This window comes from Saccoglossus kowalevskii, chromosome 22, assembly GCF_978046115.1.
Source record: "Saccoglossus kowalevskii chromosome 22, keSacKowa6.1, whole genome shotgun sequence".
NCBI classification, from domain to species: Eukaryota; Metazoa; Hemichordata; class Enteropneusta; family Harrimaniidae; genus Saccoglossus; species Saccoglossus kowalevskii.
The window spans coordinates 28,566,843-28,594,448 of NC_140662.1; the positions used below are offsets into that span (position 1 = coordinate 28,566,843).

The window sequence follows — 27,606 nt, forward strand, 5'->3', positions numbered from 1 at the left end:
TGGGGTAGGTTGGTGTGTGGTTGGTTTGATGGAATCAGATGGGAACTGGTGATATTGGGTGATTGATCTGATGGGTGTGGCTGGGGTAGGTTGGTGTGTGGTTGGTTTGATGGAATCAGATGGGAACTGGTGATATTGGGTGATTGATCTGATGGGTGTGGCTGGGGTAGGTTGGTGTGTGGTTGGTTTGATGGAATCAGATGGGAACTGTTGATATTGAGTGATTGATCTGATGGGTGTGGGTGTGGCTGGGGTAGGTTGGTGTGTGGTTGGTCAGATGGAATCAGTTGGGAACCTGGTGATGTTGGGTGATTGATCTGATGGGTGTGGCTGGGGTAGGTTGGTATGTGGTTGATTTGATGGAATCAGATGGGAACTGGTGATGTTGGGTGATTGATCTGATGGGTGTGGCTGGGGTAGGTTGGTGTGTGGTTGGTTTGATGGAATCAGATGGGAACTGGTGATGTTGGGTGATTGATCTGATGGGTGTGGCTGGGGTAGGTTGGTGTGTGGTTGGTTTGATGGAATCAGATGGGAACTGGTGATGTTGGGTGATTGATCTGATGGGTGTGGCTGGGGTAGGTTGGTGTGTGGTTGGTTTGATGGAATCAGATGGGAACTGGTGATGTTGGGTGATTGATCTGATGGGTGTGACTGAGGCTTTGGTAGGTTGGTGTGTGGTTGGTTTGATGGAATCAGATGGGAACTGGTGATATTGGGTGATTGATCTGATGGGTGTGGGTGTGGCAGGTTAGTGTGTGGTTGGTTTGATGGAAACAGATGGGAACTGGTGATATTGGGTGATTGATCTGATGGGTGTGGCTGGGGTAGGTTGGTGTGTGGTTGGTTTGATGGAATCAGATGGGAACTGTTGATATTGAGTGATTGATCTGAAGGTGTGGCTGGGGTAGGTTGGTGTGTGGTTGGTTTGATGGAATCAGATGGGAACTGGTGATGTTGGGTGATTGATCTGATGGGTGTGGCTGGGGTAGGTTGATGTGTGGTTGGTTTGATGGAATCAGTTGGGAACTGGTGATGTTGGGTGATTGATCTGATGGGTGTGGGTGTGGCTGGGGTAGGTTGGTGTGTGGTTGGTTTGATGGAATCAGATGGGAACTGGTGATATTGGGTGATTGATCTGATGGGTGTGGCTGGGGTAGGTTGGTGTGTGGTTGGTTTGATGGAATCAGATGGGAACTGGTGATGTTGGGTGATTGATCTGATGGGTGTGGGTGTGGCTGGGGTAGGTTGATGTGTGGTTGGTTTGATGGAATCAGATGGGAACTGTTGATATTGAGTGATTGATCTGATGGGTGTGGGTGTGGCTGGGGTAGGTTGGTGTGTGGTTGGTCAGATGGAATCAGTTGGGAACTGGTGATGTTGGGTGATTGATCTGATGGGTGTGGGTGTGGCTGGGGTAGGTTGATGTGTGGTTGGTTTGATGGAATCAGATGGGAACTGGTGATGTTGGGTGATTGATCTGATGGGTGTGGGTGTGGCTGGGGTAGGTTGGTGTGTGGTTGGTCAGATGGAATCAGTTGGGAACTGGTGATGTTGGGTGATTGATCTGATGGGTGTGGGTGTGGCTGGGGTAGGTTGGTGTGTGGTTGGTTTGATGGAATCAGATGGGAACTGGTGATATTGGGTGATTGATCTGATGGGTGTGGCTGGGGTAGGTTGGTGTGTGGTTGGTTTGATGGAATCAGATGGGAACTGTTGATATTGAGTGATTGATCTGATGGGTGTGGCTGGGGTAGGTTGGTGTGTGGTTGGTCAGATGGAATCAGTTGGGAACTGGTGATGTTGGGTGATTGATCTGATGGGTGTGGGTGTGGCTGGGGTAGGTTGGTGTGTGGTTGGTTTGATGGAATCAGATGGGAACTGGTGATATTGGGTGATTGATCTGATGGGTGTGGCTGGGGTAGGTTGGTGTGTGGTTGGTTTGATGGAATCAGATGGGAACTGTTGATATTGAGTGATTGATCTGATGGGTGTGGCTGGGGTAGGTTGGTGTGTGGTTGGTTTGATGGAATCAGATGGGAACTGGTGATGTTGGGTGATTGATCTGATGGGTGTGGCTGGGGTAGGTTGGTGTGTGGTTGGTTTGATGGAATCAGTTGGGAACTGGTGATATTGGGTGATTGATCTGATGGGTGTGGCTGGGGTAGGTTTGTGTGTGGTTGGTTTGATGGAATCAGATGGGAACTGGTGATGTTGGGTGATTGATCTGATGGGTGTGGGTGTGGCTGGGGTAGGTTGATGTGTGGTTGGTTTGATGGAATCAGATGGGAACTGTTGATATTGAGTGATTGATCTGATGGGTGTGGGTGTGGCTGGGGTAGGTTGGTGTGTGGTTGGTCAGATGGAATCAGTTGGGAACTGGTGATGTTGGGTGATTGATCTGATGGGTGTGGCTGCGGTAGGTTGATGTGTGGTTGGTTTGATGGAATCAGATGGGAACTGGTGATGTTGGGTGATTGATCTGATGGGTGTGGGTGTGGCTGGGGTAGGTTGGTGTGTGGTTGGTCAGATGGAATCAGTTGGGAACTGGTGATGTTGGGTGATTGATCTGATGGGTGTGGGTGTGGCTGGGGTAGGTTGGTGTGTGGTTGGTTTGATGGAATCAGATGGGAACTGGTGATATTGGGTGATTGATCTGATGGGTGTGGCTGGGGTAGGTTGGTGTGTGGTTGGTTTGATGGAATCAGATGGGAACTGTTGATATTGAGTGATTGATCTGGTGGGTGTGGCTGGGGTAGGTTGGTGTGTGGTTGGTCAGATGGAATCAGTTGGGAACTGGTGATGTTGGGTGACTGATCTGATGGGTGTGGGTGTGGCTGGGGTAGGTTGGTGTGTGGTTGGTTTGATGGAATCAGATGGGAACTGGTGATATTGGGTGATTGATCTGATGGGTGTGGCTGGGGTAGGTGGGTGTGTGGTTGGTTTGATGGAATCAGATGGGAAGTGGTGATGTTGGGTGATTGATCTGATGGGTGTGGGTGTGGCTGGGGTAGGTTGATGTGTGGTTGGTTTGATGGAATCAGATGGGAACTGTTGATATTGAGTGATTGATCTGATGGGTGTGGGTGTGGCTGGGGTAGGTTGGTGTGTGGTTGGTCAGATGGAATCAGTTGGGAACTGGTGATGTTGGGTGATTGATCTGGTGGGTGTGGGTGTGGCTGGGGTAGGTTGATGTGTGGTTGGTTTGATGGAATCAGATGGGAACTGTTGATATTGAGTGATTGATCTGATGGGTGTGGGTGTGGCTGGGGTAGGTTGGTGTGTGGTTGGTTTGATGGAATCAGATGGGAACTGGTGATATTGGGTGATTGATCTGATGGGTATGGGTGTGGCTGGGGTAGGTTGATGTGTGGTTGGTTTGATGGAATCAGATGGGAACTGTTGATATTGAGTGATTGATCTGATGGGTGTGGGTGTGGCTGGGGTAGGTTGGTGTGTGGTTGGTTTGATGGAATCAGATGGGAACTGTTGATATTGAGTGATTGATCTGATGGGTGTGGGTGTGGCTGGGGTAGGTTGGTGTGTGGTTGGTCAGATGGAATCAGTTGGGAACTGGTGATGTTGGGTGATTGATCTGATGGGTGTGGGTGTGGCTGGGGTAGGTTGGTGTGTGGTTGGTCAGATGGAATCAGTTGGGAACTGGTGATGTTGGGTGATTGATCTGATGGGTGTGGGTGTGGCTGTGGCTGGGGTAGGTTGGTGTGTTGTTGGTTTGATGGAATCAGATGGGAACTGGTGATGTTGGGTGATTGATCTGATGGGTGTGACTGGGGTAGGTTGGTGTGTGGTTGGTTTGATGGAATCAGATGGGAACTGGTGATGTTGGGTGATTGATCTGATGGGTGTGGCTGGGGTAGGTTGGTGTGTGGCTTAGGTTTGATGGAATCAGATGGGAACTGGTGATATTGGGTGATTGATCTGATGGGTGTGGCTGGGGTAGGTTGGTGTGTGGTTGGTTTGATGGAATCAGATGGGAACTGGTGATGTTGGGTAATTGATCTGTTGGGTGTGACTGAGGTTTTGGTAGGTTGGTGTGTGGTTGGTTTGATGGAATCAGATGGGAACTGGTGATGTTGGGTGATTGATCTGATGGGTGTGGCTGGGGTAGGTTGGTGTGTGGTTGGTTTGATGGAATCAGATGGGAACTGGTGATGTTGGGTGATTGATCTGATGGGTGTGGCTTGGGTAGGTTGGTGTGTGGTTGGTTTGATGGAATCAGATGGGAACTGGTGATATTGGGTGATTGATCTGATGGGTGTGGCTGTGGCTTGGGTTTGATGGAATCAGATGGGAACTGGTGATGTTGGGTGATTGATCTGATGGGTGTGGCTGGGGTAGGTTGGTGTGTGGTTGGTTTGATGGAATCAGATGGGAACTGGTGATATTGGGTGATTGATCTGATGGGTGTGGCTGGGGTAGGTTGGTGTGTGGTTGGTTTGATGGAATCAGATGGGAACTGGTGATATTGGGTGATTGATCTGATGGGTGTGACTGAGGCTTGGGTAGGTTGGTGTGTGGTTGGTTTGATGGAATCAGATGGGAACTGGTGATATTGGGTGATTGATCTGATGGGTGTGGCTGGGGTAGGTTGGTGTGTGGTTGGTTTGATGGAATCAGATGGGAACTGGTGATATTGGGTGATTGATCTGATGGGTGTGACTGTGGCTTGGGTAGGTTGGTGTGTGGTTGGTTTGATGGAATCAGATGGGAACTGGTGATGTTGGGTGATTGATCTGATGGGTGTGGCTGGGGTAGGTTGGTGTGTGGTTGGTTTGATGGAATCAGATGGGAACTGGTGATGTTGGGTGATTGATCTGATGGGTGTGGCTTGGGTAGGTTGGTGTGTGGTTGGTTTGATGGAATCAGATGGGAACTGGTGATATTGGGTGATTGGTCTGATGGGTGTGACTGTGGCTTGGGTTTGATGGAATCAGATGGGAACTGGTGATGTTGGGTGATTGATCTGATGGGTGTGGCTGGGGTAGGTTGGTGTGTGGTTGGTTTGATGGAATCAGATGGGAACTGGTGATATTGGGTGATTGATCTGATGGGTGTGGCTGGGGTAGGTTGGTGTGTGGTTGGTTTGATGGAATCAGATGGGAACTGGTGATATTGGGTGATTGATCTGATGGGTGTGGCTGGGGTAGGTTGGTGTGTGGTTGGTTTGATGGAATCAGATGGGAACTGGTGATGTTGGGTAATTGATCTGATGGGTGTGACTGAGGCTTTGGTAGGTTGGTGTGTGGTTGGTTTGATGGAATCAGATGGGAACTGGTGATATTGGGTGTTAACAGGATTAGGTGTGTGAGTTGGTTTGATTAGGGGTATAATGGGGATCAAGATTCCGTGGTTGTTCTGCTGTGAATGTAGTATAGTGATAGGTATTCTAATAATATTGTGCAAGCAGAGTACTGAACAGCTGGCATCAACGTAATTTGTCTATTTTTAACGTCTGCAGACACTGGGATTACATCATTACTTTATATTAGGATGGTCATATCATTCTTAAAGCTGGTAGTTTACAATTAATGAGGGCAGGATGAACTACAAATTCCTTAACATTTGACTGATCTACAATCATGTGTTAAAATGGTGGGTACCCATCTTTGTTTCCATGGAAACATCGCAATAGCATACAATAGCTCCCTTGCTTGTTTCCATGGCAACAAATCAACATCAACCACGTTTGTTTCCATGTGAACAGATACAATATAAATTATTTTTATTATTATTATTATTATTATTCATGTTTGCTTCTGAGGAGACAAGATCCAATGGAACCATGTTTGTTTCCATGTGAACGGATCCAAAATCATCTATGCTCGTTTCCATGGAAATGAAGATGCAGTAGCATGTAACTTTCTAGTTGCCATTTTGAATTTTTAAATGTTAAGAATCAAAAATTCGAAAAAAAGATAGCAGGGATTCTCTTCACATTTTCCAAAAGTCAGATGGACAAGTACAGAGCAGAAATAGTTGTAAAGGTGATATATATGTTTCTTGGGATTAATCCCAAATATGCACATTTAGATTTGAATTAATTAGCTGTCAAAATGGTAGTACAAATTTTGTATCAAAATGTGTTCAGTGTGTCCTCACAATATTTAAATAACAAATACATGTAAATGTAATGTTAATCTTATTTTATGCTCTAACTTATTCTCATTAATCCATTATCCTGACTACTTGTACTTGTTTTCTCAGTAAGATTGTAATTTGTAAAATCAGGATTAAGATTGCTGAATACAGTTTCATAGCATGTGTGGGTTTGAAGTGGATGCACATGACTTTTCACATGTTCTAATGTCTCGTGTATTAGCTCCATTGTCTGTGTAAAGTAATATTATGTTTATCTCAACAATTTGCTTTCTGACTTTTTTTACGCTTATGAAGCAATATAATGGCATATTATAAAAAAAAAGAATTCCAAAGACTTTCATGAAGTCAACTTACAAGCTTATTGTAACAAAATTAACTGCAGTCTAAGAATCCAGAGACAAAAGATTTCTATACTGTAATAATGACATGTTTTTTAGTAAGTCATCAAACCATAGTGTTTTCACCATAACCTTGTTATGCCTAGTCGTAACACTGAGGGGTGGCCAGTATATGTGTCATGAAATGGACATGATTACAAGGCTGTTACCAGCCAGTACAGAACTCTACAGACCGAATCTGTTAAAACAATAATATCCGGTATACAGTAATGCCACGTATGTCATCCCCTTTTTTGTTTAAGAGATAAATAATCTTTGGAAAGTAAACTGCCATAATAAATGCAATAAATGAAGATTTAATTTTGTTATGATGACCATGATCTATAATTTCATTGAGTTGTTTGTTTTTATTAGGTGAGCCGTTGATGTTTATTTGCTCCAGATAATGTGTATTATTTTAATGTACGGCTCATAAAATAGACAGGATGAGCTGAAGTCTCGATTTACCGCCAGCCTGCAGGCTGTCTGTCTCCCTAAAAATCTTGTAATGTTTATTGTCGACGTCAATTACTAAGGTTTAGATATAATTAAAATGGTATATTATATAAGTTAGCCCAGAAAAAAATTGTCAATTTAAAATGGGCCATTTACATGAATTTTTCTGGTGTATTTGAAGAAAAAACAAAAAAATGTTATGCATTGAAGAAAATAAAAAGCATAATTCACATGATTTTTACCTTGCCCGTACCATCAAAGATGGAAGGGAAAGGTATATTAAGGGAAAAATTTTGTCCGGCGTTGTCGTCGTCGTCGTCGTTGTTGTTGTTGTTGTTGTTGTCGTCGTTAATAATTGTTATTGTGTGCATAATAACTTTACTAATTCTATTCCAAACTTTATCAAACTTGGTCACCTTATTCATCAGTATAAAGTCTTCCCTGAGTTTGAACAACAGATGTCCTGTATGAAAATATCATGCAAAAATTGAGAAAATCTGATAAAATATTTTGACTGTTTCTACTTGACTGATCACTGGTGATACACATCAAAGGTCACTGATCTCAGTGGAAATATGCATTGTTGTATGTGTTCAATGAAGCAAATGATTTATCTTGTAATAATATCCCTGGTAATGTATCTCAGAATCCCATACTGGGTTTCAAAACCAACTCATGGAGAGATTGCACAGTCTGATACACATTTGCAAACCTACCAATAAAATCTTTACAGAAAACAAGATGTCAGAAAATCAATATAAGCGCTGCTATGAACTGGGTGCCAAACTTTGATCAAGATCTGAAGCTAATAGAAAATCTGTTTAGTCAAAAGTTATAAATCAAAAACAATACATAAAAAATACATTAAAAGCAAAACATTTCATCCACATTTTAAAAAGAAAATTATTCTAAAAGATATGTATTCTGTATTTGACAAACAGTTCATTCGACAAATGAAAACTCACAGGAATATGTTTCAGCTATTAGAACAGAATGATAGAGTTTTTATAATACTAGTTTAAAAACGCACTTCAGAGATTGCAGTGTTTGAAGATGTAGTTTCTCAGGAGGCAACAGTACTGTTGACTTCTCCCTCCACTGGACACCAACTATTTAAGTTGATTTGCATACAAAGCAGAGCTTGCAACATGATAGCTATTCATAAAGGGTGTTTTTTTTTACTTTTCATATAATACAGTAGTCACACAATGAGGCAGTTCATATTTGTCTCAGTGAATCATTCATTTTTGACAGACACCTGTACAAAATACTTGAACTAAAGCCAGCTAAATTTTTCTGTTATCTTGCATGTTTTATGAATCTATTCACATCTAAATGCAGCACTTTTTTTTTGCAATGAGACATTTGTTTTTATTCTAAATATCTCAATTACTTTCAATAAAGCTGGAAATTATGTTCCATATTTTAAGGACATTCGGTAGACTGATTCCCCACTGTTGGTTCAACCCCAAAACTTGTTTGTATTCAAAATTAATTATGACAATGCATATTTATATTGAAACAAACTATGATAAAGGGAATTATATTATATAACAAAGGGCAAGGTCACCAGAGTTCAACTATGTTTTTGGTGTATGTAGAAAAAGTGAAAGAAAATGTAAAAATAAAGAAAGGCTGAGAATAGAGCAATGAGAAAAAACAAAATAAAATCACATAATTTTTTCAAGAAATGTTTTTTAGCTCCACTGTCATTGAAAATGCCAGGCTGAGTTGTTGGTATAGGTGATTGTCGTCCCGTGTCTGGCATAAACTTTTTAAACAGCTTTTTCTTGAAAACTGTTTACTCTATTGCTTTTATACTTGGTATATATGTTTCTTGGGATTTGATCATTTCATGACATCTTTTTCAATTCTTTTTTAATGAATATTTTTGTAATTTTTGGTCAAAAATGTTATTTTGATTTCTACTTTGATTTGTTTGTTACTTACAATGTGTATGTGCTTTGGGTGGACCTCTATTAGTTCATTTCATGACATAAGAGCAACGCTCTTAAACTACTAATTCACAGACGTATTCTATAACTGAAGTTGATGAATCCTTATTTCTGATAATATCTAAACGCAGGAGTAGAAACACTTAGGATGGAATGTAAACAAAACCAACATTATTTGATTGTTCACTATGTTTATGGAACTACATGTGTTCATTTATTATTATAAGACTGCTCTACGGATGTCTATCCACCGTCAGGTCATTTGTTTTTTGATTGTAGTGTATTAACTAGCACTGATACTGTATTGGTCTTACATACACAATTAAATATATATTGAATACTGTACAGTAGTAATATCAGTTGTGTACAAATGTATGTGCTTAAGTGTTTCTATGGTTGAAATACTAACGTAATATTTTAGTGATCTAATATACAACAAATGTCATTTTAGGTGTTTATGTTTACTCTGATTGTTCAGTTTTCAGACTTGGTAAAGTAACTCTCTGTAAGATATTTGTTAACATTTTATTGTGATGTAATTTATATGCCAGTTTTGTTCGTCACATAATTTACAAATGAACCGATTACATTGTGTATTCAAGGAATAATTACCAGATTTTGACCTGTTTCCCACATACATGTATACACACAAGTGCTATCCCTAGAACTAGCATACAACGATAATACATATAGAGCTGTCACAGCAAAAAAAAATCATTTTTCAGGCAAAATATTGAATCAGTATTTTTACAAGTTTACATGTACATTTCTTCTGCACTAAAATTGTTTGGATAATTATTGACAATTGATGATTTATTCAATCCCTACCATGAATAGTTGTCAGAAATAGTGAATAATTTTGTTAGTAGATATATTATAATAGATGTATGGTTTAACTTTTATTTCTTGCTAGATGGTGGCAGTTACCTTATTTCTGGGTTGGTATTAAAGCCTACGATATTGTTGCTGGAAAGCAGTGTCTTAAAAAAAGTTATTTCCTTTCAAAAGCCAAGGCATTGGAGATATTCCCTATGCTCAAGAAAGATGCACTTGTAGGAGCACTTGTTTATTATGATGGTGAGTATTATACTGCCCTCTGAAGGTGGAAAATAGCTTTGCTAGACAGCGCCCTCTTTTGCTACGAATTGAAAATTATGCCAAATTCAAACTTTATAATGTGTTTAATGTGAAGTGTTAGATGATAAAACTGTGACCTTGGTAGCAGTTATCATCTGTTGCATAGATAAATGATATACTTCTATTTAGAATGTAAGGCCAAGCCTCAAGATGACTTGCTCAGTGGAATTCGTCGCTTGTAGAATTGTTTGGGATTGTATCAAATTGGTCATTGTGGATTCCTTGCAAGATATTCAAACACAAGATTTATTCATGATTCTACTCAGCTTAAAATAATTTACAAGCACCAAACTGAATCTGAAAACAAAATGATTTTTCTAAAGCTTTGAGGCAATTGGCTACTAGTATAACAATGTAGTAATGGCTTTCATGGCTGAAACTATTTCATCTTCAGTGAAGGGCCAGAATCCTTCTATTTTTGCATTAGAGTTGTCACCAACTTTAAGTAGCATATATATTCACCATCTATGTATGTGTACAGGTCATAGTGTTTTAGCATTGTGACTTGGTAAAGTAACTCCCTGGACAGAACACCAAATAGATATCAATAATTACAACATATGAGATCCATTATATTAGTGATTGCATGGATGTCTTATTAAACAGGTATGAACTGCATTATTGCCAGCTACTTATTTATGTAATACTGTGCTAAAATGGTCTTTGTGATACCAAATTAGTAAATGCAAGTTAATGCGCATTACATGTAAGTAGCTGGAAATTCATTTTTCCAGCTGTCTAGGTGCTGTTTATATGTGCATATCCTGGTGCCTAGGTGCTGTTTACATGTGCATGACCAACTGCCTAGTTGCTGTTTACATGTGCATATCCTGCTGTCTAGATGCTGTTTACATGTGCATAGCCTGCTGCCTAGGTACTGGTTGCATGTGCATGACCTGCTGCCTAGGTGCTGTTTACATGTGCATGACATGCTGCCTAGGTGCTATTTACATGTGCATATCCTGCAGCCTAGGTGCTGTTTACATGTGCATAGCCTGCTGCCTAGGTGCTGTTTACATGTGCATAGCCTGCTGCCTAGGTACTGGTTACATGTGCATGACCTGCTGCCTAGGTGCTGTTTACATGTGCATGACCTGCTGCCTAGGTTTACATGTGCATGACATGCTGCCTAGGTGCTATTTACATGTGCATATCCTGCAGCCTAGGTGCTGTTTACATGTGCATAGCCTGCTGCCTAGGTGCTGTTTACATGTGCATAGCCTGCTGCCTAGGTACTGTTTACATGTGCATGACCAATTGCCTAGGTGCTGTTTACATATGTATAGCGTGCTGTCTAGGTGTTATTTACATGTGCATCACCTGCTGCCTAGGTGCTGTTTACATGTGCATATCCTGCTGCCTAAGTGTTATTTACATGTGCTTATCCTGCTGCCTAGGTACCGTTTACATTTGCATGACCTGCTGCCTAGATGATGTTTACATGTGCATATCCTGCTGCCTAGGTGTTGTTTTACATGTGCATGACCAACTGCCTAGGTGCTGTTTACATATGTATAGCGTGCTGTCTCGGTGTTATTTACATGTGCATCACCTGCTGCCTAGGTGCTGTTTACATGTGCATATCCTGCTGCCTAGGTGTTATTTACATGTGCATATCCTGCTGCCTAGGTGTTGTTTACATGTGCATGACCCACTGCCTAGGTGCTGTTTACATATGTATAGCGTGCTGTCTAGGTATTATTTACATGTGCATCACCTGCTGCCTAGGTGCTGTTTACATGTACATATCCTGCTGCCTAGGTGTTATTTACATGTGCATATCCTGCTGTCTAGGTGCTGTTTACATGTTTATAGCCTACTGCCTAGGTGTTATTTACATGTGCATAACCAGCTGCATATGTACTGTTTACATGTGCATATCCTGCTGCCTAGGTGTTGTTTACATGTGCATGACCCACTGCCTAGGTGCTGTTTACATATGTATAGCGTGCTGTCTAGGTATTATTTACATGTGCATCACCTGCTGCCTAGGTGCTGTTTACATGTACATATCCTGCTGCCTAGGTGTTATTTACATGTGCATATCCTGCTGTCTAGGTGCTGTTTACATGTTTATAGCCTACTGCCTAGGTGTTATTTACATGTGCATAACCAGCTGCATATGTACTGTTTACATGTGCATATCCTGCTGCCTAGGTGCTGTTTACATGTGTATAGCCTACTGCCTAGGTGCTGTTTATATGTGCATCCTAACTTTTTACCTAATGTATATTCAATTGGATATATTGTGAAGATCATTTTGGTTCAGTATTACTTTTATCAAATATTTGTATAAAGTTGGTGAAACACACAATTTGTAAATGTCAGTGACCTGACTATCATCTATACACATACTCACAATTTGTTTATTTGTAGGTACGCACAATGATGCCCGTATGAATATTACGATAGGTTTGACCGCAGCAAGACTCGGTGCTACCATTGCCAACCATACTGAGGTATTGGAGCTGACAAAGACAACAACAGATAATGGAAGAAAAGTTATTAGTGGTGCTAAACTCAAAGATTGTCTGTCAGGTAAAATACAAATGTATATATATTATATTAGTGCTAGCTACGGGAAGGTAAACATGTTTTAATTTATCTATCTCTGTAGGTGCTTGTGTGGGTTAATAATAATAATAATAATTTCATTTACCGGTATTACACCATAATGAAAGTACACCATAATGAAAGTTAACAAATCATTTTAGGCTATTATGTAATAAATTTGAAAAAAAAAACAGTACCAGTAACAAAATAGAAGTTAAAAAATTAAGATAAATACAGTGTGGTGATATACAATTATGTATGATAAGTACATGTCTATGTGTCATGTTTCTTAAAACAAAGTTTTAAGTATTTAGTCACATGCTTGATTAATTTATGTTCTTTTGTATTAATAATAGTTTTGAATTTGTTTATATTGTTTTCTGATTGAAAAGTGGGGAGTACATTTGTGAACTCTGTATAAAGTATTTCTCTTTCAGTATTATAAAAATCACACCCTGTTACAAAATGTATTTCATCTTCAATTTCTGATGAAGTGCATTTTTTACAGATTCAATGAATTGTTGTTGACTGCGTTGACTGTTTCCTGTCTTCAGCATTTGTGAGTCCACTTCTGTAACTCTAGATCAGTATGAACAAATATAATTTCTGCAGGATTCTTGTACTGACTTGACCCTCAGTGTTCAACGCTGCTCTTCTTAATCCAGATATTGTCATCTGCCATTTCCACATGTCCTCATGACGTCCTCAATGCTAGCAATCCAAAGTTGGTTCTCTCAGTTTATTGAGCCATTTGATCCTTCAAGTTAACACCATAAATCCTTCTCACCATCCTCATGTCATTTCTTTCAAGCCTTAACATATCTTCATTCTTAATGCCTACACATTTCATGACCATAACTGAATTAATTTTCTGTGAGAACCTTCTTGTTTGTATCAATGTAGCAAATTTATTAAAACAATCTTAGGTGGTTTTCTTTTTCCTGTGTTTTGTTTGTGTATTTATGTGCATGTTTGTCTTGGTGTTTCTGTGTTGTGTTTTTCTTTTTCTTTAGTTTCTTATTCATATTGAATATAGTTGTTGTAACCTTTTTCATTCCCTCGAGGGGATGTGTGAGTGTTAATGAATAACTAAAAAAAGGACACTAGGGAATGCAAAGGCTCAGTGCACTACAATATGGTGTAGTCAATATGGTGGACAACATAAATATAAATTATGTCTGTGCATTTGACTACTTTATCTCTAAAACTTTCTCAATGACTACAGTGGCATGTAGTAGGGAAGTATATAAAGTCAATTCTTACTGTGGACATACAAATACTTCTTTCTAATAAATGGGATGTTCTAATTTGGTCTTGTCCATAATAAAATGGAAGAGAAAGTCTATACCGTTAATAGTTCTGTCCATTTTGTCAGTGGTATCATCATCGTTCATTAACTCAAAAAGCTTTTTTTTCAAACTTAGGCATTTTATGTATCAGTATGATATCTTGCCAATGTACTGGTTTAGTGTAGCTCACTTCATGGGATACGATGGTAATAAACGTATGCACACATTCACAAGTTATGGAGTTTGTTTTTCCTGACATTTCTTTATATCTTGACTACTACATTATCTCAATAATGTTCAGATCACAAACAGAAATGGATCCCCCCATAGCATTGTGCTCTCAAACAACAGCTTTTTTGTGTTGTTTACAACAAAGAGATCTTGGTGTACTTTATTTACACTATCTAGTACCATCCCCATCATTATACTAACGTTTGTAAGACCAAACCTATTAGAGAATACCAGGACAGGCATAAGATATATTTTCTTTGATATAACTCAAGTTTATTTGAATTCCAATGTTAGACAAACATACAAGGTTATGGTTGAGTACGGACACACTATATCCAAGGAAATGTTTATTATTGTGAACTTATTTTTTTATACATAATTTTTTCAAAAACGGGTTACATTTGTGACTTGCTACATGGGCCAGGATGTTTACATGCGTATTATTAAAAGATCACACACACACAAAAAAGAATTACATAGGGTAAATAAGGATATTTTCATGGAATAACTAAAATTTACAATATTGCTCTAATTCTCACATTCATGGATCTGCATTCATGTTCTTCAGGTCAAACCTTTGAAGTAAAAGCAAAAGCTGTAATCAATGCCACAGGTCCATTCACGGATAAAATACGTCAAATGGCGAATAATGAAATACAACCGATATGTCAACCAAGTGCTGGTGTCCATATTGTATTACCAGGCTATTACAGGTAAGCTTATCACTACTACTACATGTATAAAGGGTACTGTGACAGGCACATGATGAAATACAGTCGATACGTTAGCCATGTGCTAGTGTCCATTTTGTGTTACCATGGTAATACAGGTAAGCCTATCATCATTGGTGTAGTGATTGTCAGTGTAGCAAGCAAATGATTCGATAAATGGATTGTTTCCATAACAACAACTGTTATGGTTCAATCTAGTGTCTTTCATAATTTTATATGTACATGATTCTTACAGTCCAGAGACAATGGGTCTGTTGGATCCCGCCACCAGTGACGGTAGAATTATTTTCTTTTTGCCATGGTTGAATAAGACATTAGCAGGGACTACGGATACACCGTGTGAGTTGTCACACTCTCCAGCACCATCAGAAAAAGACATACAGTTTATATTGGATGAAATCAAAAACTATCTCAGTCCAGATGTACAAGGTAAATCTTCTGAAGTATTTTCGCTGTTTTTTCTGTGGTGTTTGTCTTGTTTCATCACTTTAGTTTACTCTGTTCATTTCAATATTTAATATCTTATCAAATACTGAATGACTATGTCTTGTTTTTTGATTGATGCAAAAGTCTTTTTTTCTCTGAAATTAATGAGATAATTACTGTTGCAACAAAAACCATGTTGATTTATGATGTGATTAATAGTTTATTCATTACTTTCTAGTGAGACGAGGTGATGTGTTAGCAGCGTGGAGTGGTATTAGACCATTAGTGACGGATCCCTCTGCCAAGAATACACAGTCACTTTCTAGGAATCACGTTATTGAAGTCAGTCCAGAAAGACTCATCACAATAGCAGGTATAGAATGCTGACAATCACTGTCAGTGGTTTGAATCTGCCTCACAATTATCAGCAAGAATAATTTGAAATCAGCAGTAGAAGTTACCCTAAAGACTGCTAAGACAACTATGTGTCCTGTTTAAGCCTGTTAAATAGTGATTCATTCTTTCATTTTGTCTACTGATCTGTGTAAGGTATTTAGAACGTCATGTTGGAAGTAAATTAAACACTATTTGCAAGTACGGTAACTTACTTGTTTTGGAAGTGTTAAAAACATTATTATTACTCATTTGTGATTATAATAACATACAAAAAATTGATTTGTTAGTTTGTTATGAAATGCAAGTAAAATTCAACTTTGTTTCATCACAAGTGAATAGTGGAAAACTGCATGTTTTTTTTTTAAAAACAACAGGAAATTAAAAATTTTTGAATGATAAACTGAACATTGAAAACAACTCATTGTCGAAACTGAGTTTACTCATTCACGCTGGTCACAATAAAATACTGTATTTGGCATCAACAACAACGAAAAACCTAAATTGTATGCTAATTTAGGTGTCACAAAAAATTTATAAGTTCCAAAAGTGAAAATTTTACGGTGAAATTAGGCACATTCAACGAGATCGTGGTGACCATTTGGATCTGAGGTCTATTCCATGTTGTGAAGATTTGTAAGTGTATATCTTGATAGATTTAGTGCTTGTAGTTTGCATGTTCATATTTTGAATGAGGCCATTGGCTTATAGCATCAGTCACTTTATACCTCATGAATTGTGGGTAATGTACTATACAATAGATGTAGATGTATAACAATTATAGTTTCTTGAGAGTACTGCAGAGAATGCTCTTAGGCAGCACATTGACCTCATCATCAGACAATACTATAACCATGCTGCTGTTTAGCATATTTTGTGTATAACCAAATAATTATGAATAGACCATTTTCCGCTCACTGCGAAAATCACGCGTTATGAGTGAAATCGAACGTAAAAACAGGATTAACAAAGGTCATAGCGTCATAGTGGCGTCAAACATCGCGTGGGATTTGACAAACGCGAAAGTATTTTAGATAACATTTCCATGCTTAATAATGTGCTGTCCACATTTGATGATAGGCAATTTTGATTAAGTGAGGGTATTGAAACGCAATATTCCTCTGTTGAATATCGGCCGGTCGATGTGAGCTACGAAATAAAGAATTTCGAGTTCAAAATCAAAATGTTTCGATTTTTGAGGCAGGCGTTCGACGTGCGTCTTTCATGCGACTCGTGAGATCTCGCAGTTGAACGGAAAATCACCTAATTATTCATTCAATCCTCTCCGTATAAGGCGATGGCAAGAGATCTCCATTTGGCTCTAGAGAGGGAGCTCAAAGACAAAAGAATGACCCTTGACATGACACAGCCCCTAGAGCAGCCGCAGACAAGGCCAGATAATTATATTCCATGTTATTATCTCAACCAGGTGGTAAATGGACAACGTATAGATCCATGGCATCAGATACGATAGATGCTGCAGTCAGGACGTGCAATTTAAATCAAGCCTGCGCATCTCAAACTGATGGTATGTTATTAGATGGCGCAGCTGGCTGGACACCGACCATGTTCATCAGATTAGTCCAAGACTATGGGTTAGATACTGAGGTAAGATTTCTAAAATCTACTTTCATTAGTACAACTTTAATTTTCTAATTTTAGTGAATATTTTTGTAATTTTTTGTAAAAAGTGCTATTTTCAACAAATAGCCAGATTGCTTGTCAATGAATATTTTATATGTGGCCTCTAGTCATATTTGTTCATTTTGTGACGATACATTCAATTCTTTAATATTTTTGTAAAAAAATGCTTTTCTCGAATTTCTAGCCCAATTGATTGACACCTTGGTTGAATAGATTTTGTGACAAAAAGTTCAGTTTTCTAGTTTTAGTGAATATTTTTGGTAAAAGCAGAGCTATATCAGCCAACAGACAGCTCGTTCTTTCAGTCTGTTATTTTGCAAAATTTTGCCCTCACAAAAAAAAGTGGAAAAAATTAAATAGTTTGTTGTGTTTGTAAATGCAGTTAAATATAAATTGAAAGATTCTTCATATTTTTTGGCTTAATGTTTTTTAAATTTTTTCTATAGGTTGCGAAACATTTAGCAAGTACATATGGACATCATGCGTTTGAAGTCGCCAAGTTAGCGGAGTTGACTGGTAAACGGTGGCCCCTTGTTGGCGTCAAACTGGTTGACCAGTTCCCATATCTTGAGGCAGAGGTAAGAAAATGGCAAAAAATAAGATATTTGCCCATGATTTACCAAAGATTACAGCATAATAGTGATAACTTGTACATCTTCAATATCTGCTGATTATCAGAGAAATATCTAGGTGGGATATTGTTCATTGAGAGTGAATTATATATTGAATAAACCAAAATGTTGAGATATTACTGGTATAACCAATCTGGAATAACTTACCAAAATGTTGTTTCAAAATGGAGATATTGTTAAGATGAACAAATCTTTGACAAAATCTACTGACGCCGCAGGAAGAAGCTTATGTCTCTATTTAGTTGCTTAATTTGCATACATATTATTATTATTATACATCTGACACCAAAAACAATACTTTATAGAATTTACCTGTCCATAAAACACCTTACAGCTGTGTGCGAAAGTGTTACGAATGTATTTGAATGACTTGCTAACAGATTTATATAATAATAAACTTATCATAAGAATACCGCAAAGTGTGGACTCCAGGAGTTTTTCGAGAGAAAAAATGCAAGAGAGAGCACTGCAATTCAGCAGAGCCAACAAGTGGGGGAGATAGGGTTCTCCCTACCAGGGTGTGGAGTTTTTGATAATTCTAAGTTAAAATGGAGCATTCTATGGCTTCCTTAGGGCCAAAATTACTATCAGACAGGTCAAAGTTAAAGACTGTGGCCCACATGTGATCTCTGGTCAATCAGAATTTTATGGTTGCCAGAGGATCAGGGTAAGGGGGCGCATGGCCATGGCATGAGGGCGCTGCACCCCTGTTCCCTTGTTTAAAAAAATCCCTGGACTCAGGCAGTGCAGTAAAGCATCATTTGATATGATCACAATATTGCCTTAATGGATACTTTGCAGTATTCTCATAATCTCACAGTTCCTACCACCAAACTGAGAACTTATGAAAAATTGAAAGACTCTTATAATTTTGAAAAAATACTTGGATGTGTTGAATTTGAAACAAAGAATTTCAATGACAAAATTTTGAATAGAAATAGAATAGAAAAAGGGAGGCATACACAACAACAAATACCTACTGAAAACAGAATTTGCAAAAAATTTACACAGATGAACTGCATTTTGTTATGCACTTTTGCTCACAAAATAAAGTAATACACTGACAAATCATACAAGACATTACGCTGACAAATCATACAAGACATTACGCCAACAAATCATACATGACATTACGCTGACAAATCATACAAGACATTACGCCAACAAATCATACAAGACATTACGCTGACAAATCATACAAGACATTACGCTGTATCAGGTGCTGGGAATCAGCCACCCTAAATACCAAATAGCAAATTGTTGTCGGCCTAAGAGGCAAGAGATCCGTGGTCGGGTATGAGGAGAAACTACACAAGTCCTAGTGCGTATTAAATTAACAAATAAATCAATTTAATCAACAGAATATCGATATCATAACACGTCTTGGATATATACTTATGCGCACAAGTTAAAGCCCCAACACTACTAAATGTAACCTTTGGTAATGAATATAGCAGTACAATTAATTTATATAATATCAGTTCTGGTAACAAGTACAGCAGTACAATGTTCACTCTCTATGACTAGTGGTTACTGTTAACGCAATGCAGATATGTCACTTAGCTATGTATCACATTCACGGTGAAACAGTCTCAATGCAGATCAAACTCCTATACAGATTGACGTAGACTCGACGATCCAGAGCATATGACGAGTTCCATACAGGGTAGTCTGGGAACTGTAGTCTTTTTACATCCAGGGAGTCAACAATACCGGACTTTAAGTCACTGGCTGGTTAGTTGGAAGTCTTTAATCTAATGGCTGGATAAGGAAATCAACAAAAGTGACTAGAGATGACAGTTTGGCGACTATACAAACGCCGACAGTCCTCATTTGAAAATATAATTACCTTGTCACAAGTACAATAATAAAACTAGAAACTACATAGTATTACAATCGTCTTGTTTAACAGATTACGAAATATAACTTATGAAATGTTGCCTCTCAGTCTTAATATGTACAAAATTATATGGTTACAATACAAGTAGCACAGCAATACACTTGTTCACTCTCGACAACTGGCCGCGAAAAGAATCGCATTTGATAATCTTTTACGTGCAACTAAATTTACACAAAATATATGCACAATATGAAATTAATTACTTACACGAGAATTCTTTCACACACTTCACGCTCAGCAACGGAGGGTCTAGAGGCTGGTCCCACTGAACTCCACCTCGAGTTATCCCCAGCAACACCACACCACCACGCCGATCACACCCAGTACTCAGCCACGCTGCCTGTGTCAAATAGACACAATACTCCTTTTTGGAAGTACCGAACTTACTTCCACTCGAATAGCAGAAAACTGGCTCAGAGAGCACTAGAGCACAATACACCAATATATGGATACATCGACTGCCTAGAAAAGCTATGGTGCGGAATTTCTTCTAACCCACTGAGCAGAGTAACCTGACTTGTTGCTCCTTCACAGTCCAAAACGAAGTGTGCTCCTAACAGCACTACACTGTCCTGGCTAAAACAAAGCCCTACTCATTAGCATAACAATGCCTAATACAGCTTCCACCTCAGCTATGTGGGCACCTGTAATTCCAGTGCCACCCATAATATGACACGCTGACAAATCATACAAGACATTACGCTGACAAATCATACAAGACATTACGCTGACAAATCATACAAGACATTACGCCAACAAATCATACAAGACATTACGCTGACAAATCATACAAGACATTACGCCAACAAATCATACAAGACATTACGCTGACAAATCATACAAGACATTACGCTGACAAATCATACAAGACATTACGCTGACAAATCATACAAGACATTACGCTGACAAATCATACAAGACATTACGCTGACAAATCATACAAGACATTACGCTGACTAATCATACAAGACATTACGCTGATAAATCATACAAGACATTACGCTGACAAATCATACAAGACATTACATTTCCAGAAGAAACACAGAATGATCTCAGGAAATTTAATTTCTTGATGACTTCAAAAGATGATGTAATAATAAAAAAAGATTGGCAACCATATTCATAATGCATTTCAATCAAGAAATGAAAATGTCATTTGATATGTAACACTTGCTTTATCCCATTAACAACTAACTTTCTTTTTGTAGTAGTAGTTATCACAACTAATCTTTATTGCTATTAACTGATAGAAACATTGTATTTTTAAGGATGCAATAAAGTTATTATTATTATTATTATTATTATTATTAAAGTGACATACTAATAATGATATTTAGCTCCGCTGTCGACTTTGTCGAGCGGAGCTTATCATATGAGTGATTGTCCGTCGTCGTCCGTCGTCGTCGTCCGTCGTCCGTGTCAATGTTTTACTTTTTCGACTTCTTCTTGAAAACTACAAGCCTGAATGCTTTGATACTTGGTGTATATGTACCTTGGGTAGACCTCTCTCAGATTTGTTCATTTCATGATGATATCTTCAATTTTCTAATTTTGGTGAATATTTTTGTCATTTTTAGTAAAAAGTGATATTTTTGACTTCTTGTTGAAAACCGCAAGTGCAATTGCTTTGATATTACATATATAGGTACTACATGTGGACCTCTCTCAGATTTGTTCATTTTGTAATGATATCTTTAATTCTCTAATTTTGGTGAATATTTTTGTCATTTTTGGTAAAAAGTGATATTTTCGACTTCTTGTTGAAAACCGCAAGTCCAATTGCTTTGATATTACATATATAGGTACTACATGTCGACCTCTCTCAGATTTGTTCATTTTGTAATGATATCTTCAATTCTCTAATTTTGGTGAATATTTTTGTAATTTTTGGTAAAAAGTGATATTTTCGACTTCTTGTTGAAAACCGCAAGTCCAATTGCTTTGATATTATTACATATATAGGTACTACATGTCGACCTCTCTCAGATTTGTTCATTTTGTAATGATATCTTCAATTCTCTAATTTTGGTGAATATTTTTGTAATTTTTGGTAAAAAGTGATATTTTCGACTTCTTGTTGAAAACCGCAAGTCCAATTGCTTTGATATTACATATATAGGTACTACATGTGGACCTCTCTCAGATTTGTTCATTTTGTAATGATATCTTTAATTCTCTAATTTTGGTGAATATTTTTGTAATTTTTGGTAAAAAGTGATATTTTCGACTTCTTGTTGAAAACCGCAAGTCCAATTGCTTTGATATTACATATATAGGTACTACATGTGGACCTCTCTCAGATTTGTTCATTTCATAATGATATCTTTAATTCTCTAATTTTGATGAATATTTTTGTAATTTTTGGTAAAAAGTGATATTTTCGACTTCTTGTTGAAAACCGCAAGTCCAATTGCTTTGATATATTATACATATAGGTACTACATGTGGACCTCTCTCAGATTTGTTCATTTTCTAATGATATCTTCTGTTCTTTAATTGCCATGTGCATTTCTAACAGCGGAGCTATCTCAGCCGACAGGCTGCTTGTTTTATGAAAATAATAATCATGTGATATCGATCTTATTTTTTTCGATAAAACACCAACACATATGTAAGTAATATCACTTTAACTATCTATCAACTGTATATAATTAGCATATCAATAACTTAAATATATGTTGTGTTTAAAAAATACCGCTTGAGTTGTAGCCTATTTTTGTTTATTACAGGTGAAATTTGCAGTACAGGAGTATGCATGTACAGTAGTGGATGTACTTGCAAGGAGAACCAGACTAGCATTTCTCAATATACAGGCAGCAGAAGAAGCCCTTCCCAGAGTTGTCGAGTTGATGGCAAAGGAATTGGGATGGAGCAAACAAAAACAAAAGGTGAGGGAAATGATATTTCCAATCATTGTGCTCTGTACAAACTGTTTTTAAATCAGGACAAATTTACTTTGGCTATTGTTCATTTCAGAATTTACTACATTGAAAATCTTACCTGAAGTTTGACATGAACAGGATAAAAGCTTACCTTGCTAACTGTGAAATGTTGAACCAAATAAAAAAATCTATGTTGCCTGTTATTACTCAAAGTTGGGTCAACTGGTATTTAAACATTGAGTTGTAATTTGGGCATGGTTTTGCAAAAGTAGGCATGGCTTCTAACATATGGGCACGGTCATTTTTGTAACTCGATCGTAACTTGAACAATTCAGCATCTCAAATAATAACAACAATATTAACATTAAGAAAAAAACATTCTTGTACTGTTCGTTATGGTAAGTATTTAAATAATCTGTCTTGATATTTAGTTACTTCAGATGAACAGAAGATTTGTTTTGTTTTTTATTCTTATCTTGTCTGTGGTTGCATCATAGGAAGAGCATGATGAGGCGATCAAATTCTTATATGAACAGATGGGTAGTAGCTGTAGAGAGAATCTTATGAACATACCTATTAACTTTAGTGAAGAAGATATCAAGAAGTACAACAAGAAATTTGATTGTCTTGATCGCGGCAAGAAAGGATACATAACTCTACTAGATGTCAGGAAATTCCTAGATGTAAGTTGGTTACTATTGAATAGGTGAAAATCAGCCTACTTTTTGCATCCCCATTAGCAATCACGTAATACACGCTAAAATTACAGTTTCAATAAATATAAGTTATGAAATACACCAGATTTTTTCTAGCTTTCTGATGTAAAGCTTTCTTGGTTATAAAATACAAATAATTATCTGAAATGATAAACGTTTCTTTAATGAAGGTTGGGCTTTTTTTCCCATAAATGATTTAGTGTGCTTGTATTGAATGGCACATTGGTGCAGTATACATTTCATTTCATATATTGTGCGAACCCCAAAATACTCAATCGATTTTCAACTCTGTTACCAACAAACATACTGACCATATAAAAACTGTCTGCATTTAATTTTGGCTTGAAATATAGTAATTATGTGATATAGCAGTAGTACCGGGTAATTACCGTACTTGACCGCGTTAGCGCCCAGGGGCCTCAACTCAGAAAATCACGATTTTGTAGGGGTGGGCGCTTACCCGAGCACCCCCCTCGAAAAAGAGTGCAAATGAAAATTTTGATTCATCAAGTGACAGATCACGTCTTTGAGGGAAAGTCAAATTACTAAATTAATTTGCGTCGTCATTGATTTTCACAATGAAGAAACAGAAATGATCACAAAAAATATGCACATTTTATTACAATATTAATTACGTACCACCATAATTTATGGAATTAAAAACATTTGAGTCTGTTGGAACACAGTCAAAGTCAAAATTGTCATATTATTTCCACTGACAAAGTTGTTGGATCGAATGCAAACTCTCGATGAAAATCACTTTCCGCCATGATGCAATTGCAGATTTGACCTACAGCAGCGTCGTTTGACCTAATGGGTCAAAGTTGGTTATTAACTAATCAGAATGCTGTGTTGTACTGACGCAATTCTTAGGAAATTCCCCAAGACTTTCCGATAACGCAATGCGGAAGTGAATAATCGATGTCGAAGTACGATCTGTTGGAATTATTTCAGCGAATAAACGACATGGTATTTCCAAAAAACTAGTAGCTAGACATTTTTGTTTAATTGAAACTGAATATGGCATGAAATATTTATCGCATTTTACTTGTACTAACAGGTCATTGTCGAAGCGTAGTTTACGCACGGTTACCATGTTCTACGCATTCACAACATGTTCACAGCGATTGATGTCCACGCTCTATCATATAAAAACGATTACCAAGATTCGTTACACAAGACCAAGTTTTAAATTAGTTGCATTTTGAAGGGGTGGGCGCTTTGCCGAATGTGACCCCAAATATAAAAATTGTGCAAAAGTGGGGGGTGGGCGCTTGCCCGGGCATGGGTGCTAACACGGTCGAGTACGGTATCCTTTTATGATGAAAAACTTCAATGAATCAAAAGTGTGTGGAAAAGGTTTTGACTGTATTGTTTGAGTTTTTGTAAAAAATGATTTTCACAGGTATAGGTGTGCATAATTATTCTATGATTAAAGCGAGAGGGTCGTCATCTACACATGCATGGGAATTGAGTTCCAAGCGACAATAAAAACGCAAAAAAACACGCTAAAAATGCAAAGACTCATTGGTAGACGCTTGATTGTAAACAATGACACGCTATGGCCATCTGAGGCATACGCAGATGATGACTCCCCCGCTTTAAGAACAATTTGGTAATTTAGCACGTATCATGGTTGATAAAAGTGGTGTCTGAAAACCGTACCAGTTTCTATAGACTTAACAATTTAAGGGTTGAAATAATTTTTCTTAAAAAATTGTTTTTTTTCTTTTTTTCTAAAATTCCGACAACAAACCTATATAAACAAACTATGATTCACATGTTTTAGCACTACAAACACAAACATTTTTCTTCATAGTATCAATAGGTTGAGTAGTATTCTACCTAGCATCTTCAATTTTACCATAATCTAATTTTCATGTTTTTTTAGAGTATTGGCGAAAAAGTGACTGAAGACCAGCTACGAGATATGATGAATGAAGTAGACTGCAACAAAAATGGTAGGATTGAGAAAGATGAATTCTTACAGGTAAGATCGTTTTCAACTAAAAATACAACTGACATATTTTTTCTGACCTAAATATAAATGCAACATTTCAATGTATTTTATAAATTAATGTAAATTAATTTTGGACCAAGTGAACAAAACTTTACATTGCTTATACGTCCTGGTTAAAAATGTTTATTGTGTGAATAAATCAAATTTTGCCATTCAGAGAATATATGCTGACGATGTCTGCAGACGATAAAAATAGTTTAAACCACAACTGTATTACTGACACTATGACTATTCTGTGATTTGATGTTAATCTGAACAAATCTCAAACTGTTATAAATATGTCTGTAATTTTTTTAGCCTCGCTGTTGGCGTCCACATCAACTTAGCCTGATTGCTTTGATACTTAGTGTATATGTACCTTGGGTAGACCCCACTTAAATTTGTTCATTTTATGATGATATCTTTAATTCTCTAATTTTGGTGAATGTTTTTGTAATTTTTGGTAAAAAGTGATATTTTTGACTTCTTGCTTATAAACACTGCAAGTCTGATTGATTTGATATTATACATAAAAGATACTACATGTGGACTACTCTCAGATTTCTTCATTTTGTGATGATATCTTTAATTCTTTAATCGAAATGTGCATTGCTAACAGCGGCGCTATCTCAGCCGAGATAACCCTGTTTACGCTTGGTTATTATCTTCCGCCAAATATGCTAATTTTACCCAGAGAGATCCTATACCCGATACCAAAAACCCTTGCTTGCCATTCACAAACAAATGTATAATCTCTAAGTATATACTTGATCATTTAAATATGACTTATTTTGATTACAAAAAAACCTGTCATTTACATATTAAGTGCATGCACTACTAATAGAACAAATACAGTAGTGACATTGAATTTACCAGTCTGTGTAAACTGAATACTCTATTATGTTCACAGCTGATGAGTGCATTGAAGACTGGTGCAGTGTCTATAAGTCGTCTTGGTACTGCCTTAGCATTGAGTGAAATGAAATCAGCGAAAGCTATCCCAACAGATCGTAGCGGTGGTGGTTTATAAATCCTTTTAATTTAATCTCAACATTTCAGCAATTAGTCAAAGCACTTATAGAGTTAAGTACATAGTGATTTTCTTAGTTTAATTTTTGGCAGCTCAAACTTAGATCCGATCATCATTTATGTTATTAGCATTCACAACAACATATTATAACTGTGTTGTTGTAATACACTTTGAAAAAGAAAAAGTCACTCAAATTTTCATGTTCTTATGGATATTGTTTTGTCATGTCAACTTTCATACAGATACGCAAAGTTTTTTTTTTTATATAATGTGAATAGGAATCAAATTTAATTGGGAGTCAGTGCGAGTTTAAACTTTCATATTCTGTTTATTTACAATTGATTGCTTTTTGTACCTTACGTTTTGGTGCTCATATTGGGTATCCCTTCTATAACACAAAACATTATTTCTGAGGCAAATTTAAAATACTTTTTTACATCTATATATTGACTGACCAGTCTTTAGTTTATGACCAATACACATGTTTCAAAGCAAAATGATTTATATATATAGAAATTTATCAAACAACTTTTTCATAGTGAGCAATATATGCAACAACATATAATACCTGGACTTGTACCACACTACAGTTTGGTTTCAGGCTTGGTAGACACTGCCCTCTAGTGGCAGTTTCATGAAATGAAAGACACAAGTACATTTATTACCAAACGCTTCAGCGTGGTATTAAGAATTTGTTTTCAGGGTTGGGTGATACCAAGGTGGAAAATGGTTGCACATATGGGGGTAATTCCTGGAATTACAATAAAGAGGGTTCAGGCCAAAATACAATATATAGTGTTTTCATGTTTCGTCTGATATTTCTGTGATATTCAGCTGCTGTAACTAATGCAAGATTTGTTCCGAAATCCAGTGTATTGTGTGCACTCAAGGGTTATTCGTTTTTTGCTGAAAAGACCCCTATTTTTAATGGCAGATTCGAACTAGGTTCACTCCCACTGGGAAATATGCATTGTCGCTTGAATGAGAGCTAGTTAAACACATTTTCCAGACCGGCGAAAAAGTATGTAACAGCCAATTGTAACAGCCTATCACGTGATTTTACTCAGAATGTCAACATGGAAAGAGGCTATTCCATTTTACGCATGAATAATTGGGAGAAGAATATGTGGAGGAT

The 27,606-nt window shown here is 37.4% G+C and overlaps 1 protein-coding gene across 1 annotated transcript in view; it reads left to right on the forward strand.

Annotated features, from left to right (window-relative positions):
• LOC100368630 (glycerol-3-phosphate dehydrogenase, mitochondrial-like) overlaps positions 1 to 27,260 on the forward strand; it is a 65,918-nt gene extending 38,658 nt beyond the window's left edge. The window contains exons 6-16 of the mRNA XM_085496012.1: positions 9,822 to 9,985; positions 12,422 to 12,583; positions 14,687 to 14,831; positions 15,085 to 15,278; positions 15,514 to 15,648; positions 17,098 to 17,276; positions 17,759 to 17,890; positions 22,574 to 22,732; positions 23,224 to 23,409; positions 25,334 to 25,432; positions 26,352 to 27,260. Coding sequence (XP_085352138.1) covers positions 9,822 to 9,985; positions 12,422 to 12,583; positions 14,687 to 14,831; positions 15,085 to 15,278; positions 15,514 to 15,648; positions 17,098 to 17,276; positions 17,759 to 17,890; positions 22,574 to 22,732; positions 23,224 to 23,409; positions 25,334 to 25,432; positions 26,352 to 26,471 — 1,675 coding nt within the window. The 3' untranslated portion in view covers positions 26,472 to 27,260. The remainder of the gene's footprint in view (positions 1 to 9,821; positions 9,986 to 12,421; positions 12,584 to 14,686; positions 14,832 to 15,084; positions 15,279 to 15,513; positions 15,649 to 17,097; positions 17,277 to 17,758; positions 17,891 to 22,573; positions 22,733 to 23,223; positions 23,410 to 25,333; positions 25,433 to 26,351) is intronic.
• The last annotated feature ends 346 nt before the right edge of the window (positions 27,261 to 27,606 follow it).